The sequence below is a fragment of the Camelina sativa genome, chromosome 20 (assembly GCF_030686135.1).
Source record: "Camelina sativa cultivar CO46 ecotype springtype chromosome 20, ASM3068613v1".
Lineage (NCBI taxonomy): Eukaryota > Viridiplantae > Streptophyta > Magnoliopsida > Brassicales > Brassicaceae > Camelina > Camelina sativa.
This window is the reverse complement of record NC_141899.1, coordinates 25,751,177-25,765,951: the sequence shown is the minus strand read 5'-3', so window position 1 is coordinate 25,765,951 and position 14,775 is coordinate 25,751,177. Positions and strand designations below refer to the sequence as shown.

Here is a 14,775-nt window from a genome sequence, read left to right as displayed (position 1 = left end):
AGTCAACGGAGAACTCGAAGGTTTTGTCTTCTTTTTTTTTTGCATTCTTTATTTTGTCTTTTTTTCCTAGTGCTGTGAAATGTAATGGTTTTGTTCATATACCGTCAAAATGTATTTTTATTTTCTAAATGCTGGCGCTTGGTCATAAAATTAAAGCAGAATCAGGTGTTTTTAGTTCCCGCTTATTGATTTTTAGGCATAGCATTAGTATAATGCTATGAGTCTATTTGACAAACTCTCATTTCACTTTTAATATAATTATTTAATGATATGAAAAAATATTAACTATTTTAAGAGATTACAAGGATTTTCTTACTTATAACACACACAATATCAAAATCTCAAAGTTTAAAAGTGGTGTTTGAAAATATTTTACTACAAAGCATAACAAATTTCCTAAATTCAGCCAACACTTATCAAAATAATTGAAAAAGACACAATAAAAAATAAATTAGTTAAATATAAATTTGTTTTTCCCTAGAAATATTTAAAACAAGAGCCAAAAATCACAAGAATCCAAAATAAATCAAAACAAAATTCTATCTCAAATTAACTTGTTTTTTTAAAAAATCCAAAACACACTCAAAAATAACTAAACCGATTTTTTTTTTTTACGCAAAAGAAATTATATTGATTTAAACTGAGTCATTACAAAGTTGTTATAAGCCAAGGAGGCTTGATGACAGATTCCACATAATAATCAACAGTTTGACATCCAAATTTAGCTAAAGAATGAGCAGCTGTATTACATGATCTTCTTATAAAGGTGCAATCACAGTAAAGAAATTTTGATCTCCAAAATTGAATATCTCTCAATAAGTTGGATAGAGCAGCATTCACTTCTTGTCCATTGACCAGCTTAGAAAGAGTCTCACAGTCTCCTTCAAAGATTATCTTAGTATATCCTTTTATCCAAGCATGTTTGAGGGCTAGTAACAAAGCTCTAGCTTCTGCTTCTAGAGGTGAGCCTGAATATGGTAGTTTTGATGCTCCCCAAACTAGAGAGTCACCATGATGATTTCTAATTATCCATCCCCCTGTTGTAGCATGAGTAGAACCATCAAAAGCCGCATCAAAATTACATTTCAGCATAGGGGAACTAGGAGGCGACCAGGAAAGTGTATGTGGTAATGGGTTTGTTCGAATATTGTTTCCGAATAGAGGGTTATTAATCCACTTTTTTGTTTCAGATTGAGTTTTCAATATCGTGACCGTAGGACCTTCACGGAAACCTTCAAAAACTAAAGAGTTCCTAGCTTTCCATATCCGCCACAAGATCTAGAGAGGCAATAGAGAATCATAAAAGTTGTCGTCCTGTGGCTGTATATTAAGTATCGTTTGAATAGAAGCTTCAACATCTGTAAACATCATGCTGGTGTGTTGTGTCGAAATGCCTGACATCCTCCAAACCATTTGTGCAAAAGAACATGTAAACAGGGCGTGTAAGATTGTTTCATCCTCACGGTTGCATCTTGCGCAAGTAGCAGAGATATTCATACCTCTAGTACGAAGACGGGTAGTTGTTGGTAGAGCTCTAGAAAGGACTCTCCATAAGAAATGCCTAATTTTTGGTAATATTTTTAGTTTCCAGATCATGTTTTTTAAGTTAATCGAGCCATGCGGTATATTTGGTGCTGGAGCGAGATCAAACGGATTATGAGTAAGGAACCAATAACCTGATTTAACTGTATAATCACGAGAAATAGTGTAGTTCCAAATCAACTTCTCCTCTACTTCAACTTGAGATATGTACACTTGTTTGATAGCTTCAATATCAGTCGGCTTTACGGTGTTATTTATCTGTTCTTTGTCCCATTCATGAAAATTCTCGGTTTTTTTTATCAACACGTCCAGAGTCATATTACAATTTGGATCGATCGTGCCTACTTCACGAGGTGGTGTGCCCTCCAAGACATTGTCTTTACCCAATCGAATAGTTTTACCATCTCTAACCAAAAAACGAGTGCCTTTTTTAATCAAATTCAGTCCATGTAGTAAAGAGGACCATCCATAGGATTGGTTCTTTCGATCTTTGGCATCCAAGAGTAGTCCATCTGAATAATATCGTGCTTTCATAACTCTAGCAAAGAGGGAATTAGGAAATTTTATAAGCCTCCATGCTTGTTTGGCCAACAGAGCATCTTTAAACTTTTCAAGGTCTCTAAATCCTAAACCCCCTTCTTTCTTTGAGTATTTCAGTCTGTTCCAAGAGATCCAGGGGATTCCTCTTTGATTGGCCTTCCGTTCCCACCAGTAATTCATTAGAAGTGTTTCTATCTCAGAAGTAACCCCTTTTGGTAATTTAAAGCATGACATAGCGTACACGGGCATAGAAACAGCAACTGATTTCATCATAATTTCTTTCCCTGCTGGAGATAAAGATTTTGCACTCCAATGTCCTGTTCGTCTTCGTACTCTGTCAATAATATAGGAGAACATTTCTTTCTTTTTTTTCCCAAATTGCTCAAGAAGGCCCAAGTATTTTCCTCCTCCACCATGGTTTGGTATGTTTAGTAAATTCTTTAATCTGTCTTGAGTTGCACCATATACACGAGATCCAAAAGTGATGGTTGATTTCGATGGATTAATCTGCTGACCTGAATAATATTCATAAACATCAAAGACGTCTCTTAACGCTTGACAATTTCGCCTATTAGCTTGACAAAAAAATAGTGAATCATCCGCGAACTGTAAATGTGTGATCCTTGGGACTCCATTGCCTATCTTGATTCCTTTTATATCACCATCCTTTGCACTTGAGGTGATTAAATGACTAAGAATGTCAGAACAGAGGATGAATAAATATGGCGAGAGGGGATCACCCTGCCTTATTCCTCGCTGAGGTCGAATATTACCATAAGGAACTCCATTTATCAACACAGAATAGTTTACTGACTTAACAGTTGCCATTATCCAAGCGATCCATTGATCTGAGAAACCAAAAAGCTGCATAGTTGTTTGTAGAAAGTTCCATTCGACACGATCGTATGCCTTACTTACGTCTGTCTTAACTGCCATGTAAGTCTGTGAAACTTGTTTTCTTGTTTTTAGTGAATGCATCAATTCATGGGCGATCATCACATTGTCCTGTATGATGCGTCCCGTGATAAAGGCAGCTTGAGATTCAGAAACAATGCCATTGAGATGAGGTTTTAATCGTTGAACCAAGCATTTAGAGATTATCTTATACAGAACGTTACATAGGGCAATTGGTCGATAGTCAGAAAGTGTTATTGGATTATCTATCTTCGGAATCATACAGATATTTGTATGGTTGATACTTGGTTTCATCGTTGCTGTTCTGAAAAAAGATTTCACTTCCTGAATTACATGCTGTCCAACCGTGTCCCATGATTGTTTGTAAAATCTAGCAGTTAGTCCATCAGGACCAGGGGCTCTATCATCACCAATAAGGCACACTGCATCATATATTTCTCTATCACTGAAATCCCTTGTCAAACTGGCATTAATCTCAGAGGTTACAGATGGAATGAAGTTGGCAAAATCCTCTGGTGTGACATGGTGATCATTACTAGAGAAAACTTTGGTAAAAAATTCTTGCGCGTGCTCACTAATCTCTTTATCCCCTCGATATTGAGTACCTTGATCGTCCAAGATGGAAATTATATTGTTTTTTGCATATCTCGACTTCGCCGATGCATGAAAAAATTGTGTATTTCGATCACCTTCAGCCATCCATTAATTGCGGCTTTTCTGTTGCCAATGTTTCTCCTCATCGCTATAAGCTTTTGTTAGAAGATCCTGAAGTAAAGGTATTTGTTGTCGCATTCCTCTATCAAGACTCTCCATCGCCAAGTTTAATTTCTGTTGTAAGCTTTTAATTCTTCTCTCAGCATTTAGACAGGATTGATGTTTTAGTTTAGCCATTGCTTGTCTGCAGCTTGATATTCGTTGGTTTATAGGAATATCTAGGTTATCATTCTCCATTGACCAACCTTGTTTTACAACCGTGTTGAAAGAAGGTAAATCACAGAGTCTTTTATCAAACTGGAAAATTCTTCGACGTTGAGGCCGTCTTTCATTTAGATGGAGAACTATGGGTTTATGATCTGAGCCAGTATAGTCTAGGAATTCAAGTTCTGCATTTGGAAAGTGTGCTCGACCAGAAGAATTAATCATCGCACGATCAAGGCAACAGTGGATCCTATATGTATGTCTCTCTCCCGTCCAGGAAAATCTATTACCTTGAGTACGAACATCCAAAATATCACAAATGGAGATCATCTCTCTGAAATCTCTGAAAGTCCACTCCTCCCGAGCTGGTCCTCCCAACTTCTCTTCATTTGAGATTATCTCATTAAAGTCCCCTATAAGTATCCAAGTGTCTAAGCGTGTTAAAGAAATTTCTTTGGGTCTATGCCAAAGATGGTGGCGTTCACTCTGTGAAGGATGACCATACACACAAGACAAGTGGAAACTTGTATTATTTATTATTACAGAGGTGTCAATGAGTCTCTCATCTTTTGAAATTAGGGTGAGAGACACATGACTTTTCCACATCAAAGCAAGACCACGACTCCTTCCTTGAGGGGGTACATTTATTAAGTTTGAGAATCCTAAATCATACATAAGTCTAGATAAAACATCACACTTGTTTAAAGTTTCAGAAAGGAAAATAACATCACATTTGGTAAGAAGACATAGACGACGTAATCTAGATTTTGTTAGTGAAGGGCCTATGCCTTGGTAGTTCCAGGAAAGGACTCTCATATTGGATCAAATGGGGGTACCGGGCCCCACGCGCCTCCGTCGAATCCATTGGTGACTGAACAAGATCCCACAGATACCGTAGCCTTGCTTTTCTTTCGGAGTTGGCACAGGACCGCCATCTCCTCAGCCGCTTCTGCCTTATTAAACTCACCTTCAAATCTCACTCGCTTGCATTTGCTGAAGACAAACTCAGACATTGCGTTGTCACAGTTTTCTTCAAATATGTGACCTTGTTTCTGGCTCTGAATCTCTTTTCCAACATACTTAGCATGGAGATATCGCATCCGCTTAGCAGTTAGGTCAGGATCCTCAAAGAGACTCGGTAGAGAAGAAATAGAAACAGAGTGACTAGCATTATGCATTTTTGGTGGTGGTGGAGGCGGCATATGTAGTCCTGGAATGACAGTCACATGATCAACAGTTTCAAGAGTCTGAGTTTCAGACATATTATTCTCTCCATCAAAGCGGTTATCTCCATCATGGTTATCTCCATCTTGATCATCATCAAACTCCTCTGGATCCGTATCATCTCCCGCATCAAAATGTAAAGGACATTCCTTTACATCATGCTTTAGTGAACCGCATTTCTTACAGAAGTTTCTCAACTTCTCATAATGATACTTAATTATCGTATTTTCACCCACAATGAATTGAATATTCTTTTGAAACCGCAGAGGGTTCTCTAAATTCCAATCTATTCTTACACGAACTGCTCCTACTTGGGCAACATTTTCATCATAGTCAACTTCCGTAACAAAGCCTAGTTTTTTCCCTACCCACCTAGCCATAGCGTTCGTCAAATAGAGAGTAGGAATACCTTGTATATGGACCCAGAAAGGAATGATGTTCATCTCGTTCACACCGATGTTGGGGTACCACTTGTGAGTGGATAGCATCCAGTCGTTAAAAGACCACGGTCCCCGACGCAACACCAGATTCATCGATTCCTCCGTTTGGAAGCGAAATTGGACCCGACCGGCATCAATTAAACGCCCCACGCATTCATCAGCCAAACCCCAAATACGCGGCATCTAACGGACGATAGCCCGAACATTCTGTTTTCTAGGGTTCACCGGTGTTACCACAATCGTGAAGCGATTGATAGCCGCCGCTCGAGAAGTGAACTCTGGTGGAAGAACTGCCGGGAGATCGTCAATTCCAAGATCGAGATCTTGAATAGACTTTCGAAGATTGTCACTCATTGTTTGGAGAATCGTAGAGTATAGGGATGGAATTGAGTGAGGGTAAACGGAAAAACGAGGGAAGCAAGAGAATATATAGAGCAACCATGGCGGTTTTCGATAGCGGTTACTTCCCCAAAAACAGGAAGACAAAAAACTGTCGGATTGGTAGGACAGAAAAAAACCACCAACATGAATCTCCAGCGAAGGAAAAGAGATTCTTATGGTCAGAAAAAACACTCCGGATCGCAAAAACAAACGGAGAATTGAACAGGTGTGATTGTATAGGGCAGTCACCCAGAAAATCGCCCACAGAGAAGAGCGACATTTTTCTTTAATATTATAATTATTCTATCTAAAATCATATCAATAACTAAACCGATTAAGTAATGCCCATCCCTATTAAAATATCAATTAGGCAAAATTAAATTTCCACTAGTTTTTTTTTTTTTTAACACTAAATTTCCACTAGTTTTTTATTTTTATTTTTGGATAATTATTACTATTAGTTTACTAATTAAAATAAAAAAATAAAAAATAAACTAAAACACAGATAGGCACACACAATACAATACTAATAAAGGAGTTGGAAAAAAAAAAAAAAAACGAGTGGTGCTGCTCTGTTCATCTTCCTCTTCATCTTCCCCTGTCTCCTTCTCTCTCTATATATACAAGGATACCAAAACTCTTCTCTCCCTAAATCTCTTACCCTTCTACCTCTCTTTGTCTCTCTACATTATCTCTTCCAACTCGCTTCTCAGGTAAAGATCCATTTTTTCCTCGCCAAATCCTTATTTCTCTGATCCTGTAATCTAGGGTTTTTTTTCTTTTCTTTTCTTTTCAATTTCGGATTCCTAAGCAATTCGTTTCGAATTTTGTATCTGGGTAATTATCATGTCGAATCCAATGCGGCTAATTCTGGAATCAGTGTTCGTTTTACCTCAATTTTATGATCTGTACAGTGATTTGTATCAAATTATCTTAAGCTTCTTGCATGAGATCTTGTTCTTGTACAATTTTTTCAGTTGACTTAGTTTGCTGGAACAGATTTGTTTTCTGATAGATTTGTGTTTGTTTTTTTGATGTAGAATGGGAACTACCAATGGAACTGACTATGGTGCTTACACGTACAAGGAGCTTGAGAGAGAGCTTTATTGGCCATCTGAGAAGCTCAAGATATCAATTACTGGTGCTGGAGGTTTCATTGCATCTCACATTGCTCGTCGTTTGAAGCACGAAGGGCATTACGTTATTGCTTCTGACTGGAAGAAGAATGAGCATATGACTGAAGATATGTTCTGTGATGAGTTCCACCTTGTTGATCTCAGGGTTATGGAGAATTGTCTCAAGGTTACTCAAGGAGTTGATCATGTCTTTAACTTGGCTGCTGATATGGGTGGTATGGGTTTTATCCAGTCCAACCACTCGGTCATCATGTATAACAACACTATGATCAGTTTCAACATGATTGAGGCTGCTAGGATCAATGGGATTAAGAGGTTTGATTGTGTTTCTTGGGTTTTTCGAGCTTACTGGTGTGTTTTGTTTTTTTATAAACAACTTTTTCTGTGTCTCAGGTTCTTCTATGCTTCTAGTGCGTGTATCTATCCCGAGTTCAAGCAGCTGGAAACTACTAACGTGAGCCTGAAGGAGTCAGATGCTTGGCCTGCAGAGGTTTGTGTCACCCTGATGAATATGGTTTATATGTTCTGAGTCTTTCTTATTTGACTATATATACTTTGGTTTCTAATGTTAATATAGCCTCAAGATGCTTATGGTTTGGAGAAACTTGCAACGGAGGAGTTGTGCAAGCATTACAACAAAGATTTTGGGATTGAGTGCCGCATTGGAAGGTTCCATAACATTTATGGTCCTTTTGGAACATGGAAAGGTAACCAAACTAACAAACTGTTTTCAGACTTTGCGAGAATGATTAATTGTGTACCATTGGGATTTATATTTGCTGTACAAATTGGTTAATTCAGGCGGAAGGGAGAAGGCTCCTGCTGCTTTCTGCAGAAAGGCTCTCACCTCCACTGATAGGTTCGAGATGTGGGGAGATGGGCTTCAAACCCGCTCATTTACCTTCATCGATGAGTGCGTTGAAGGTGTACTCAGGTGAGGGCATTAGCTCCAAATTAGAAATGATGACATTTTTACGTTACACATAATTGTCTGAATTTTGTCACTCAGTTTTTGTTTTTTTAGGTTGACAAAATCAGATTTCCGTGAGCCAGTCAACATCGGAAGCGATGAGATGGTCAGCATGAATGAGATGGCTGAGATGGTTCTCAGTTTTGAGGAGAAGAAGCTTCCAATTCACCACATTCCGGGCCCAGAAGGTGTCCGTGGCCGTAACTCAGACAACAATCTCATCAAAGAAAAGCTTGGTTGGGCTCCAAATATGAGATTGAAGGTACCGACATTATTTACTCAAGTAGCATCTCAAAGAGAATTTTATGAGGGTTTTGATTGCTGATTTTGTTTTGACCATAATCGTTAAACAGGAGGGGCTTAGAATAACCTACTTCTGGATAAAGGAACAGATCGAGAAAGAGAAAGCAAAAGGAAGCGACGTTACGCTTTACGGGTCATCAAAGGTTGTTGGAACTCAAGCACCGGTTCAGTTGGGCTCACTCCGTGCGGCTGATGGAAAAGAGTGAAAGGATGGATTTACCAAGCTAAAATATGGCCTTTTAAGTTCAGCAAAATGTTTAGATACGCTTTAGGTAGCTTCCTACTGAAAAAAAGCAATTCAAATAAGTGTTTTGGATTTGGGTTTTCTCTCCTGCTAATCTCTCATTATTTCTGCAGTAAACCCCTCACTTCTTGTTTATTTTTAGTTGAAAAAATTTCCATCGTTAAGTCCATTTTACTATCTATCCTTGTGGTCCTTTTCATGGTATGGATGTTCATGTTCATCATCATCGTCAACTTGATGTTGTGGTCCTGTCACGGACCAATGTAACAAGTGGTTTGAGATATCTTTTTCAACTTATCACTTTCTTTACACATCTCTAGGGCTTAAGGATCACTCACCTTTCTTTCTCTGCCCTTCACTTCTTTGCCCCATTCCTCGGCCTATAATGTCACACGTTATTATCTTCTCTTGGTTCTTCAAAGCTGGATACACACAACCTAGAAATATCTAAAGATTTCTTGAACATAATTTAATACTCCAATTTCTCAAGACATACTGTATTAGATATATATGTATATATATCTCTTGATCCGGGATATTCTAATATTTCAATTTCCAGATATATTAAAATTCCGAATAATTGGAAATTGGAATGTTATCTCTTCATCCTTACTCTAGAACGGTTCATGCCAACTCGTGTTGTAACTTCCGATAATAATAACATAAATATATCATTTATACTTTAAAATCTGTAATGTGCCTATCCAAATGGCAGAGATAATAATGGGTGTGACTGAAATTCTCAGATATACATTAATATGTCTCGGGGACGTTCATGTAAAGCTCTCTCTCCCTCTCTTCAATAATGCTCAATTTACAGAGAATAGTGGCTTGCTCTAGAGATTGTTAGCTGAATAAACCGGTGTGGTTTCAAGTAAATCGGCAAATTTCCTGAGTATATCCTTTAGAGCATCCATAAACCCATCTTCTGTTGAAGCATCTGCGGTTTGTTTGTCTCTGTTATTCAATTGAGCAAATATTGTCGTATACAAAAGAGCCACTGGTTCGTTGTCTGAAGATAACGGAGGCAACCCCAACTCTTTTCCATTCTTTATTATGAAAGTCTTGATAAGATCTGGCCATCCTTGGCTGTCTTTCCAGTTCGACACTTCCACAATCGTTTTCTCTATGAGACACTTGAGTGTCTTCTCGTCAGCAAGAATCTGAGAAAAATGATTGATCAAATAAGAGATCCATGCTTTTATTCTGTAAGTGTTCCTTACAAACTTTAAATTTTATTAAGTAGTGTGAATTAACCACCTTACGCAGCCTTGATCCAGTAAAAATCTCAACGTTCTGGACAATGGTTATTGGTTTCTCATGAAGGACATCTGCTATTCCTTGTAGAACTGGCTGCAATAGTTGTGCAAATTGTGCTTGTCCAAGTTCTTCATCACCATCAGCATCATGCTTCTTAATGATATCATCTAAGATGGGAAATTCTGTTCCAAAAAATCCCCACTATGTTAAAACAACAATGAGAATGAAATGACCCAAAGGAAACATAGCTATTGAAGAATATTGAATCCTAAACCACAAATACCACAAGCAGAGAAATACATGACACAGTATAATAATATGTTAACTACTAGAAAGCTTCTGCTTAAATGATTTCAAAATTGTTGATTTCAGGGCTCACAAAACATCAATCCACAGACTAGCGCAACGGTTACAATTCCGTGACAACGAACAAGACTGAAACTTGAAAAAGAAAGAACAGAACCTGAGAGTGAAGGAACACCCATCTCGACACCCATATGCACAAGAGCATTTCGTATCTCGCTTTTACAAATCTTTCCGTTATCTTCTTCATCCAAATCAGTGAACAAGTTCTCTGCCAACATTGCAAAATCATCTTCATCCTCCAAAAACATCTTTAACATACTCCCATCAAGAACCGACACCACAATTGGAGCATCTACATAATCACATAAACAAAGTATCATCAGCATCATCAATGAAATCCATAAACTAAACCTATCGTTCACACACAGATCCATCTATGCATCAAATTTATATTGATCCTATTACCTCCAAGAGCATCGGCAACGGCGGAGATGAAAACTCCGATTTTCTCAGAAGCTTGTTGTTGATTGAACTCCGTAAGTCGGAAACTGACGTCATCTCCATCGGAGACTCGAGAGATCGCCGCGTCTTTGAGATTTGGCGGTAGTGAGAGTCCCGAGAGAGATTCAGAAACCTTAGATTCGGAAATTTCGAGAAGCTGAGCTCCGGTTACGCCGTGTTGGAGTTCCGGTAGGCTGAGATCGATGGATCTGAGCACATCACCGTCGAAGATCGTTAATCCCGTGTTCGACATTTCTAAGAGATCGAGAAAGAGAGATTTTGGTGAAGTGAAGGAGAAAGACCGTTTTTGAAAGTTTCGTTTATTTTAGTCAACGGTAGTCAAGGGAAAACGTTGCCTCGCTTCCCATATTTTTATTGTAATTTTTATCACAAAATGATGATGTTTTAGAATTTTATTGTTATCATAAAAGATGATTTTTTAATATACTAGCAATTGACCCGCGCTACGCGCGGTAATTGGATTAAGATGTATTCCGGATTTTGTTGTGTATATTATTTTTTTGGTTATGTAAATTCATATTTACGTTTGTTTTTGTATTTGATTTTGGTTGCTTATGTTGTTTTGTTGGATGTTTTTTTTATAAAAATAGAGTTTGCAGTAAGTATAATTTAGTTTGCTGTTTATTTTTTTAAAATTGAGATCATCTTCTGCGTTTTTTAATGCTTTTTTTAAAAAATATTATTAAAAGATAACATTATGTAGTTGAAGTTGTTGTTTGGCTGTAGTTGTTAGTTTTGATTAATTTATTATTATTTGTCATTTTGTGGTTGGATTGTTATTTAATATTTTCATATGTATTTTGTAAACTGTTGAAGTAGTTTTTTTTGTCAATGTTTTAGTTTTTTTAGTGAAAAAGGTACTGGATTTTATTAAGAAAAATAAATAAAATCAATAACTTACATTTCTTTTTTGGGGTTATTTTTGATTGTTTTAGTCGGGCCTAATTTCTTTGTAAAGCTTATAATGTGTTGGTGTATTGGATCATTATTTGTATGTTATTCAGTTGGGAATGAATTTGTTCTTTTCAAAATTCGATGTCCTCATGAATGGATAGGAGAAGAGCAATGTTTGTGATCTAGAGGACAGTATGAGGATTGAACTTATGTCTTTGATGCTCTTAATCGTTTCTTCAGTCATCCCTTTCGTAATCGTCTTCCCTTGAATATTCTTTTCTTTTTTTTTTGGGGGTTTGCGTATTTAGTTGATTCCCTGCTCGCTTCGCATCTGTAGGGGATATTTGGTTATCTCCCTGTGGATTTCGTCAAAGGTAAATGTGAATTAGGTTGTAAATTTGTTTATATGAAAATGTGTTGGCTTCATTAGATTTCCTAATTAAGTTGTGAGTTGTTTTTGTGTTCTTAGTTGTAATTTTTTTTCCCGTTTGTCCTCTGAGTGATTTTTTCAATTCGATGTGAGTTGTGTTTTGAGAAAAATTAATTTTCTTGTTAATCTTGCTGTAATTTTATACAGTCCGGGTTGTTTTTTTGTTGGCTCGGTTTTCTTTTTCATATAATTTAGTGTTACGGTTAACTGATTGTGGCATTCGTATTTTTGAATCTCTTTAGTTTATTAAAGGTGTGTTCATCTCTTTGCTTCTTTGTCTTTGGTGATGGATTTGTGAAGTGCTGCCAAAAATTTTTAATTGATTTATGAATCTTTGTTTGTCTTCTATGTAAGGCTTACCATAACATCTCTTTTTGATTTTGAAGGTAAAGACCTCTTTGCATATATCTATGTCCTGTTCGTCGTAATACTTGGAGAATTTTTTCTTGAGATCGATTGTTGGAAGTTTCTTCATCATATTTTGATCTTCTATGTTCTGATTTTGATGTGATGGTAAGCGGCGGACTTTAGATTTTTTTTTTTCCATTTTTTGTTTACTTGCTATACTTTCAGGTTTGTTCCTTGTTTCTTTTGTTCTAATTCAGTTGGAGGCATCGCTATTGTTTAAAAAAGAGAAAAATAGAGATTTCTTTTTCGAATTATGGAATTGATTTAAGGTTGATAACATTGGTAAACCATATTGTTGTTCCTTAGGCTAAATGAAAAAGACAAACTTGAGCATTTGTTTGTAGTAGTAGCAGTGTGCGAATCTATTTTCCATGTCATTGACGGTGCAGTTGATAGTTGGTCCGATTGCTGCCAAAGTAGTGTAGTATCATGGTAGACTTTGTACATTGACTCTGTGTAACACCTTTTTGATATCTTTCTAGCGAGAGTTTGTTTTTGCTTTTTTTATTTTTTTTTTATGAATATATTTTTTTTCGGTTTTGTTGTCTACATTGCCAAATTTTATTTCCTATAGTTTGTTTTCTTAGTTGTACTATATATTTGGTTTTTTTCTTTTTCTTTTAATCGTTAAACTTAGGCCCATAGGAGTCTAAAAGCATATTGTCGTTGGCCTCCTAAGGTGGGTTACCCACTTCTTCTTTTTTTTTTGTGTACGGCTGTGGATTTCTTTCGTTTTTCAGATACTCTTTTTTTCTGAGTCAAATAATGTTGTTTGTTTTTGCCAATTTTTTTTAGATTCGTCTAATAGACTTCTGCTACCGCAATTGAACTTTTCCACAGTTGATTTGTGTTTCCGATGTGATTTTTCTCGGGTAGCTTCTTTGATTTTATTATTTAGGTATAGGGCTTTTTTTGGTTAGATTTTTTAGTTTCTTGCTGTGTTTTTTTGCCCCTCCGTTTCAGCGTTGGTTGGGGGGTTTTTCTTGGTAGTTCGTTGGTTAGGTGCACAGTAGAAGATGCTGGCGTGCCTTCTTCTTCACCAGACACTGCATCTGCTGGCCAGCAGTGATTCTTCAGTGTCATCCTTTAGCTCCTGAAGCCATTTCTTTTCAAGGCTAAGAAGTGATTTTCCATCTGAATACATAGATCAGATCAGTTTCAGAACTATTCTTGTATTACCTTGTACTTGAATCAATACCTCTTTAAAGATAAATTATAATAGAATCAAATAATTAAAATAGCAGGAACCAGTCATCAAAATCTGAGAGATTTAGTTACTTGTATGAAAAAGAATATAAAAAGCAGCTAGTAATATGGATACTACCAGGAAAGCTTTTTTGAATTGAACAATTGTTAAGATCCGATAAGCATCTGAGGTCTTCTCCTGGGCTTAGATGACTGGTTCTCAAACAAAAGAAGGTCAACCGACACACATTTATCTGCTGCAGCCTGAAGCAAAAAGATTCAGCACTGAGAAAACAGCTAAAGCAGTAACACATATAACACATTTGACTCACCATAAGTGTGCTTGTAGCTTCAGAATCCATATCTTCATGGAAGCAAGAACTCACTCAGTACAACAACTTTCCTCATAATGTCTCTACCTCCCCATGAGTACAAAGCTCGATCACACAGAATACTTGATAGCTAGATCAATAAACAATTCAGTACGATCAACGATCATCAAATTAACTATGAAGAAACATATAGAAAATTGAGGAAAAGAGAGACCTTCGCAAGACATGGTTCCCGATTCATCGATCTCAGGTACAAATGCAAGCTGTTAACAGCGTGATGGAAGTTTCGAAGGCAGAAGTCGGCCGGATTTTTAACATTACGTACAGGCTTGAAACTGAGCAATCTACCTAGTAATTGTTGCTCGGCCGGATCCATGATCGCCACAATGGATTTTTTTGGCAGATTGGGAAGTGAGAAATTGAATTAGTGAGATGATGTATTATATGCAAATGACTGAATTACGACAATAAGAAGGTGTAGTAGTGGGCTAAGACTTAAATAAAAGGGAATTGAAGAACAATCCTTACCATTTGGAATCCTCGCCGTTACAATGAAGATTTTAATCGACGAACTCTAAGTAAAAGCACATAATAGAGGAGTGAAGTTATTGGAATAGCAATGAATGCATATGAAGGTGAGATGGTGAAACCCCATAGTAGTGAAGATGAGAAAGACATAAACGGTAGAGAAGAAGATAGGTAAACGGACCATCATGACATAAGGCGGAGAACGATAGCGATAGAAGCTGATTATTAGGGTGGAACATAATAAATTATCATTAGCTATTCTGAAGTAGATTGGGCCGAAAAAGTTATGGGTTGGAA

General features: G+C 37.0%; 2 protein-coding genes, 2 long non-coding RNA genes and 1 pseudogene across 6 annotated transcripts; 2 read left to right on the top strand and 3 right to left on the bottom strand.

The window, feature by feature from the left end:
* Window positions 1-648: 648 nt before the first annotated feature.
* LOC147919358 (uncharacterized) lies at window positions 649-6,215 on the bottom strand (annotated as a pseudogene).
* Window positions 6,216-6,451: 236 nt separating this feature from the next.
* LOC104771306 (GDP-mannose 3,5-epimerase) lies at window positions 6,452-8,782 on the top strand. Of its 2 annotated transcripts, none has more exons than XM_010495812.2 (7): window positions 6,452-6,673; window positions 7,001-7,411; window positions 7,490-7,586; window positions 7,674-7,803; window positions 7,898-8,030; window positions 8,121-8,328; window positions 8,420-8,782. In XM_010495812.2, exons 2-7 carry the CDS (start codon window positions 7,002-7,004, stop codon window positions 8,573-8,575), a joined length of 1,134 nt encoding a protein of 377 aa, XP_010494114.1. In that variant the 5' UTR covers window positions 6,452-6,673; window position 7,001; the 3' UTR covers window positions 8,576-8,782. The 2 variants fall into 2 exon arrangements, with proteins under 2 accessions (XP_010494114.1, XP_010494113.1); XM_010495811.2 differs by having other exon boundaries at window positions 6,491-6,673; window positions 8,106-8,328.
* Window positions 8,783-9,265: 483 nt separating this feature from the next.
* On the bottom strand, window positions 9,266-11,744 carry LOC104771305 (uncharacterized). Its single transcript, XM_010495810.3, has 4 exons — window positions 10,645-11,744; window positions 10,337-10,531; window positions 9,874-10,055; window positions 9,266-9,776 (listed from the first exon to the last, which is right to left on the bottom strand). Exons 1-4 carry the CDS (start codon window positions 10,931-10,933, stop codon window positions 9,450-9,452), a joined length of 993 nt encoding a protein of 330 aa, XP_010494112.2. The 5' UTR covers window positions 10,934-11,744; the 3' UTR covers window positions 9,266-9,449.
* LOC147919357 (uncharacterized) lies at window positions 9,687-11,174 on the top strand. The gene is made up of 2 exons (XR_015592505.1): window positions 9,687-9,821; window positions 10,246-11,174. It is a non-coding gene; the product is annotated as an uncharacterized LOC147919357 (long non-coding RNA).
* Window positions 11,745-13,156: 1,412 nt separating the features above from the next.
* LOC104771304 (uncharacterized) lies at window positions 13,157-14,756 on the bottom strand. Of its 2 annotated transcripts, XR_764785.3 has the most exons (4): window positions 14,165-14,691; window positions 13,951-14,080; window positions 13,758-13,882; window positions 13,157-13,567 (listed from the first exon to the last, which is right to left on the bottom strand). It is a non-coding gene; the product is annotated as an uncharacterized LOC104771304 (long non-coding RNA). The 2 variants fall into 2 exon arrangements; XR_764784.3 differs by lacking the exon at window positions 13,157-13,567 and having other exon boundaries at window positions 13,629-13,882; window positions 14,165-14,756.
* Window positions 14,757-14,775: the final 19 nt, after the last annotated feature.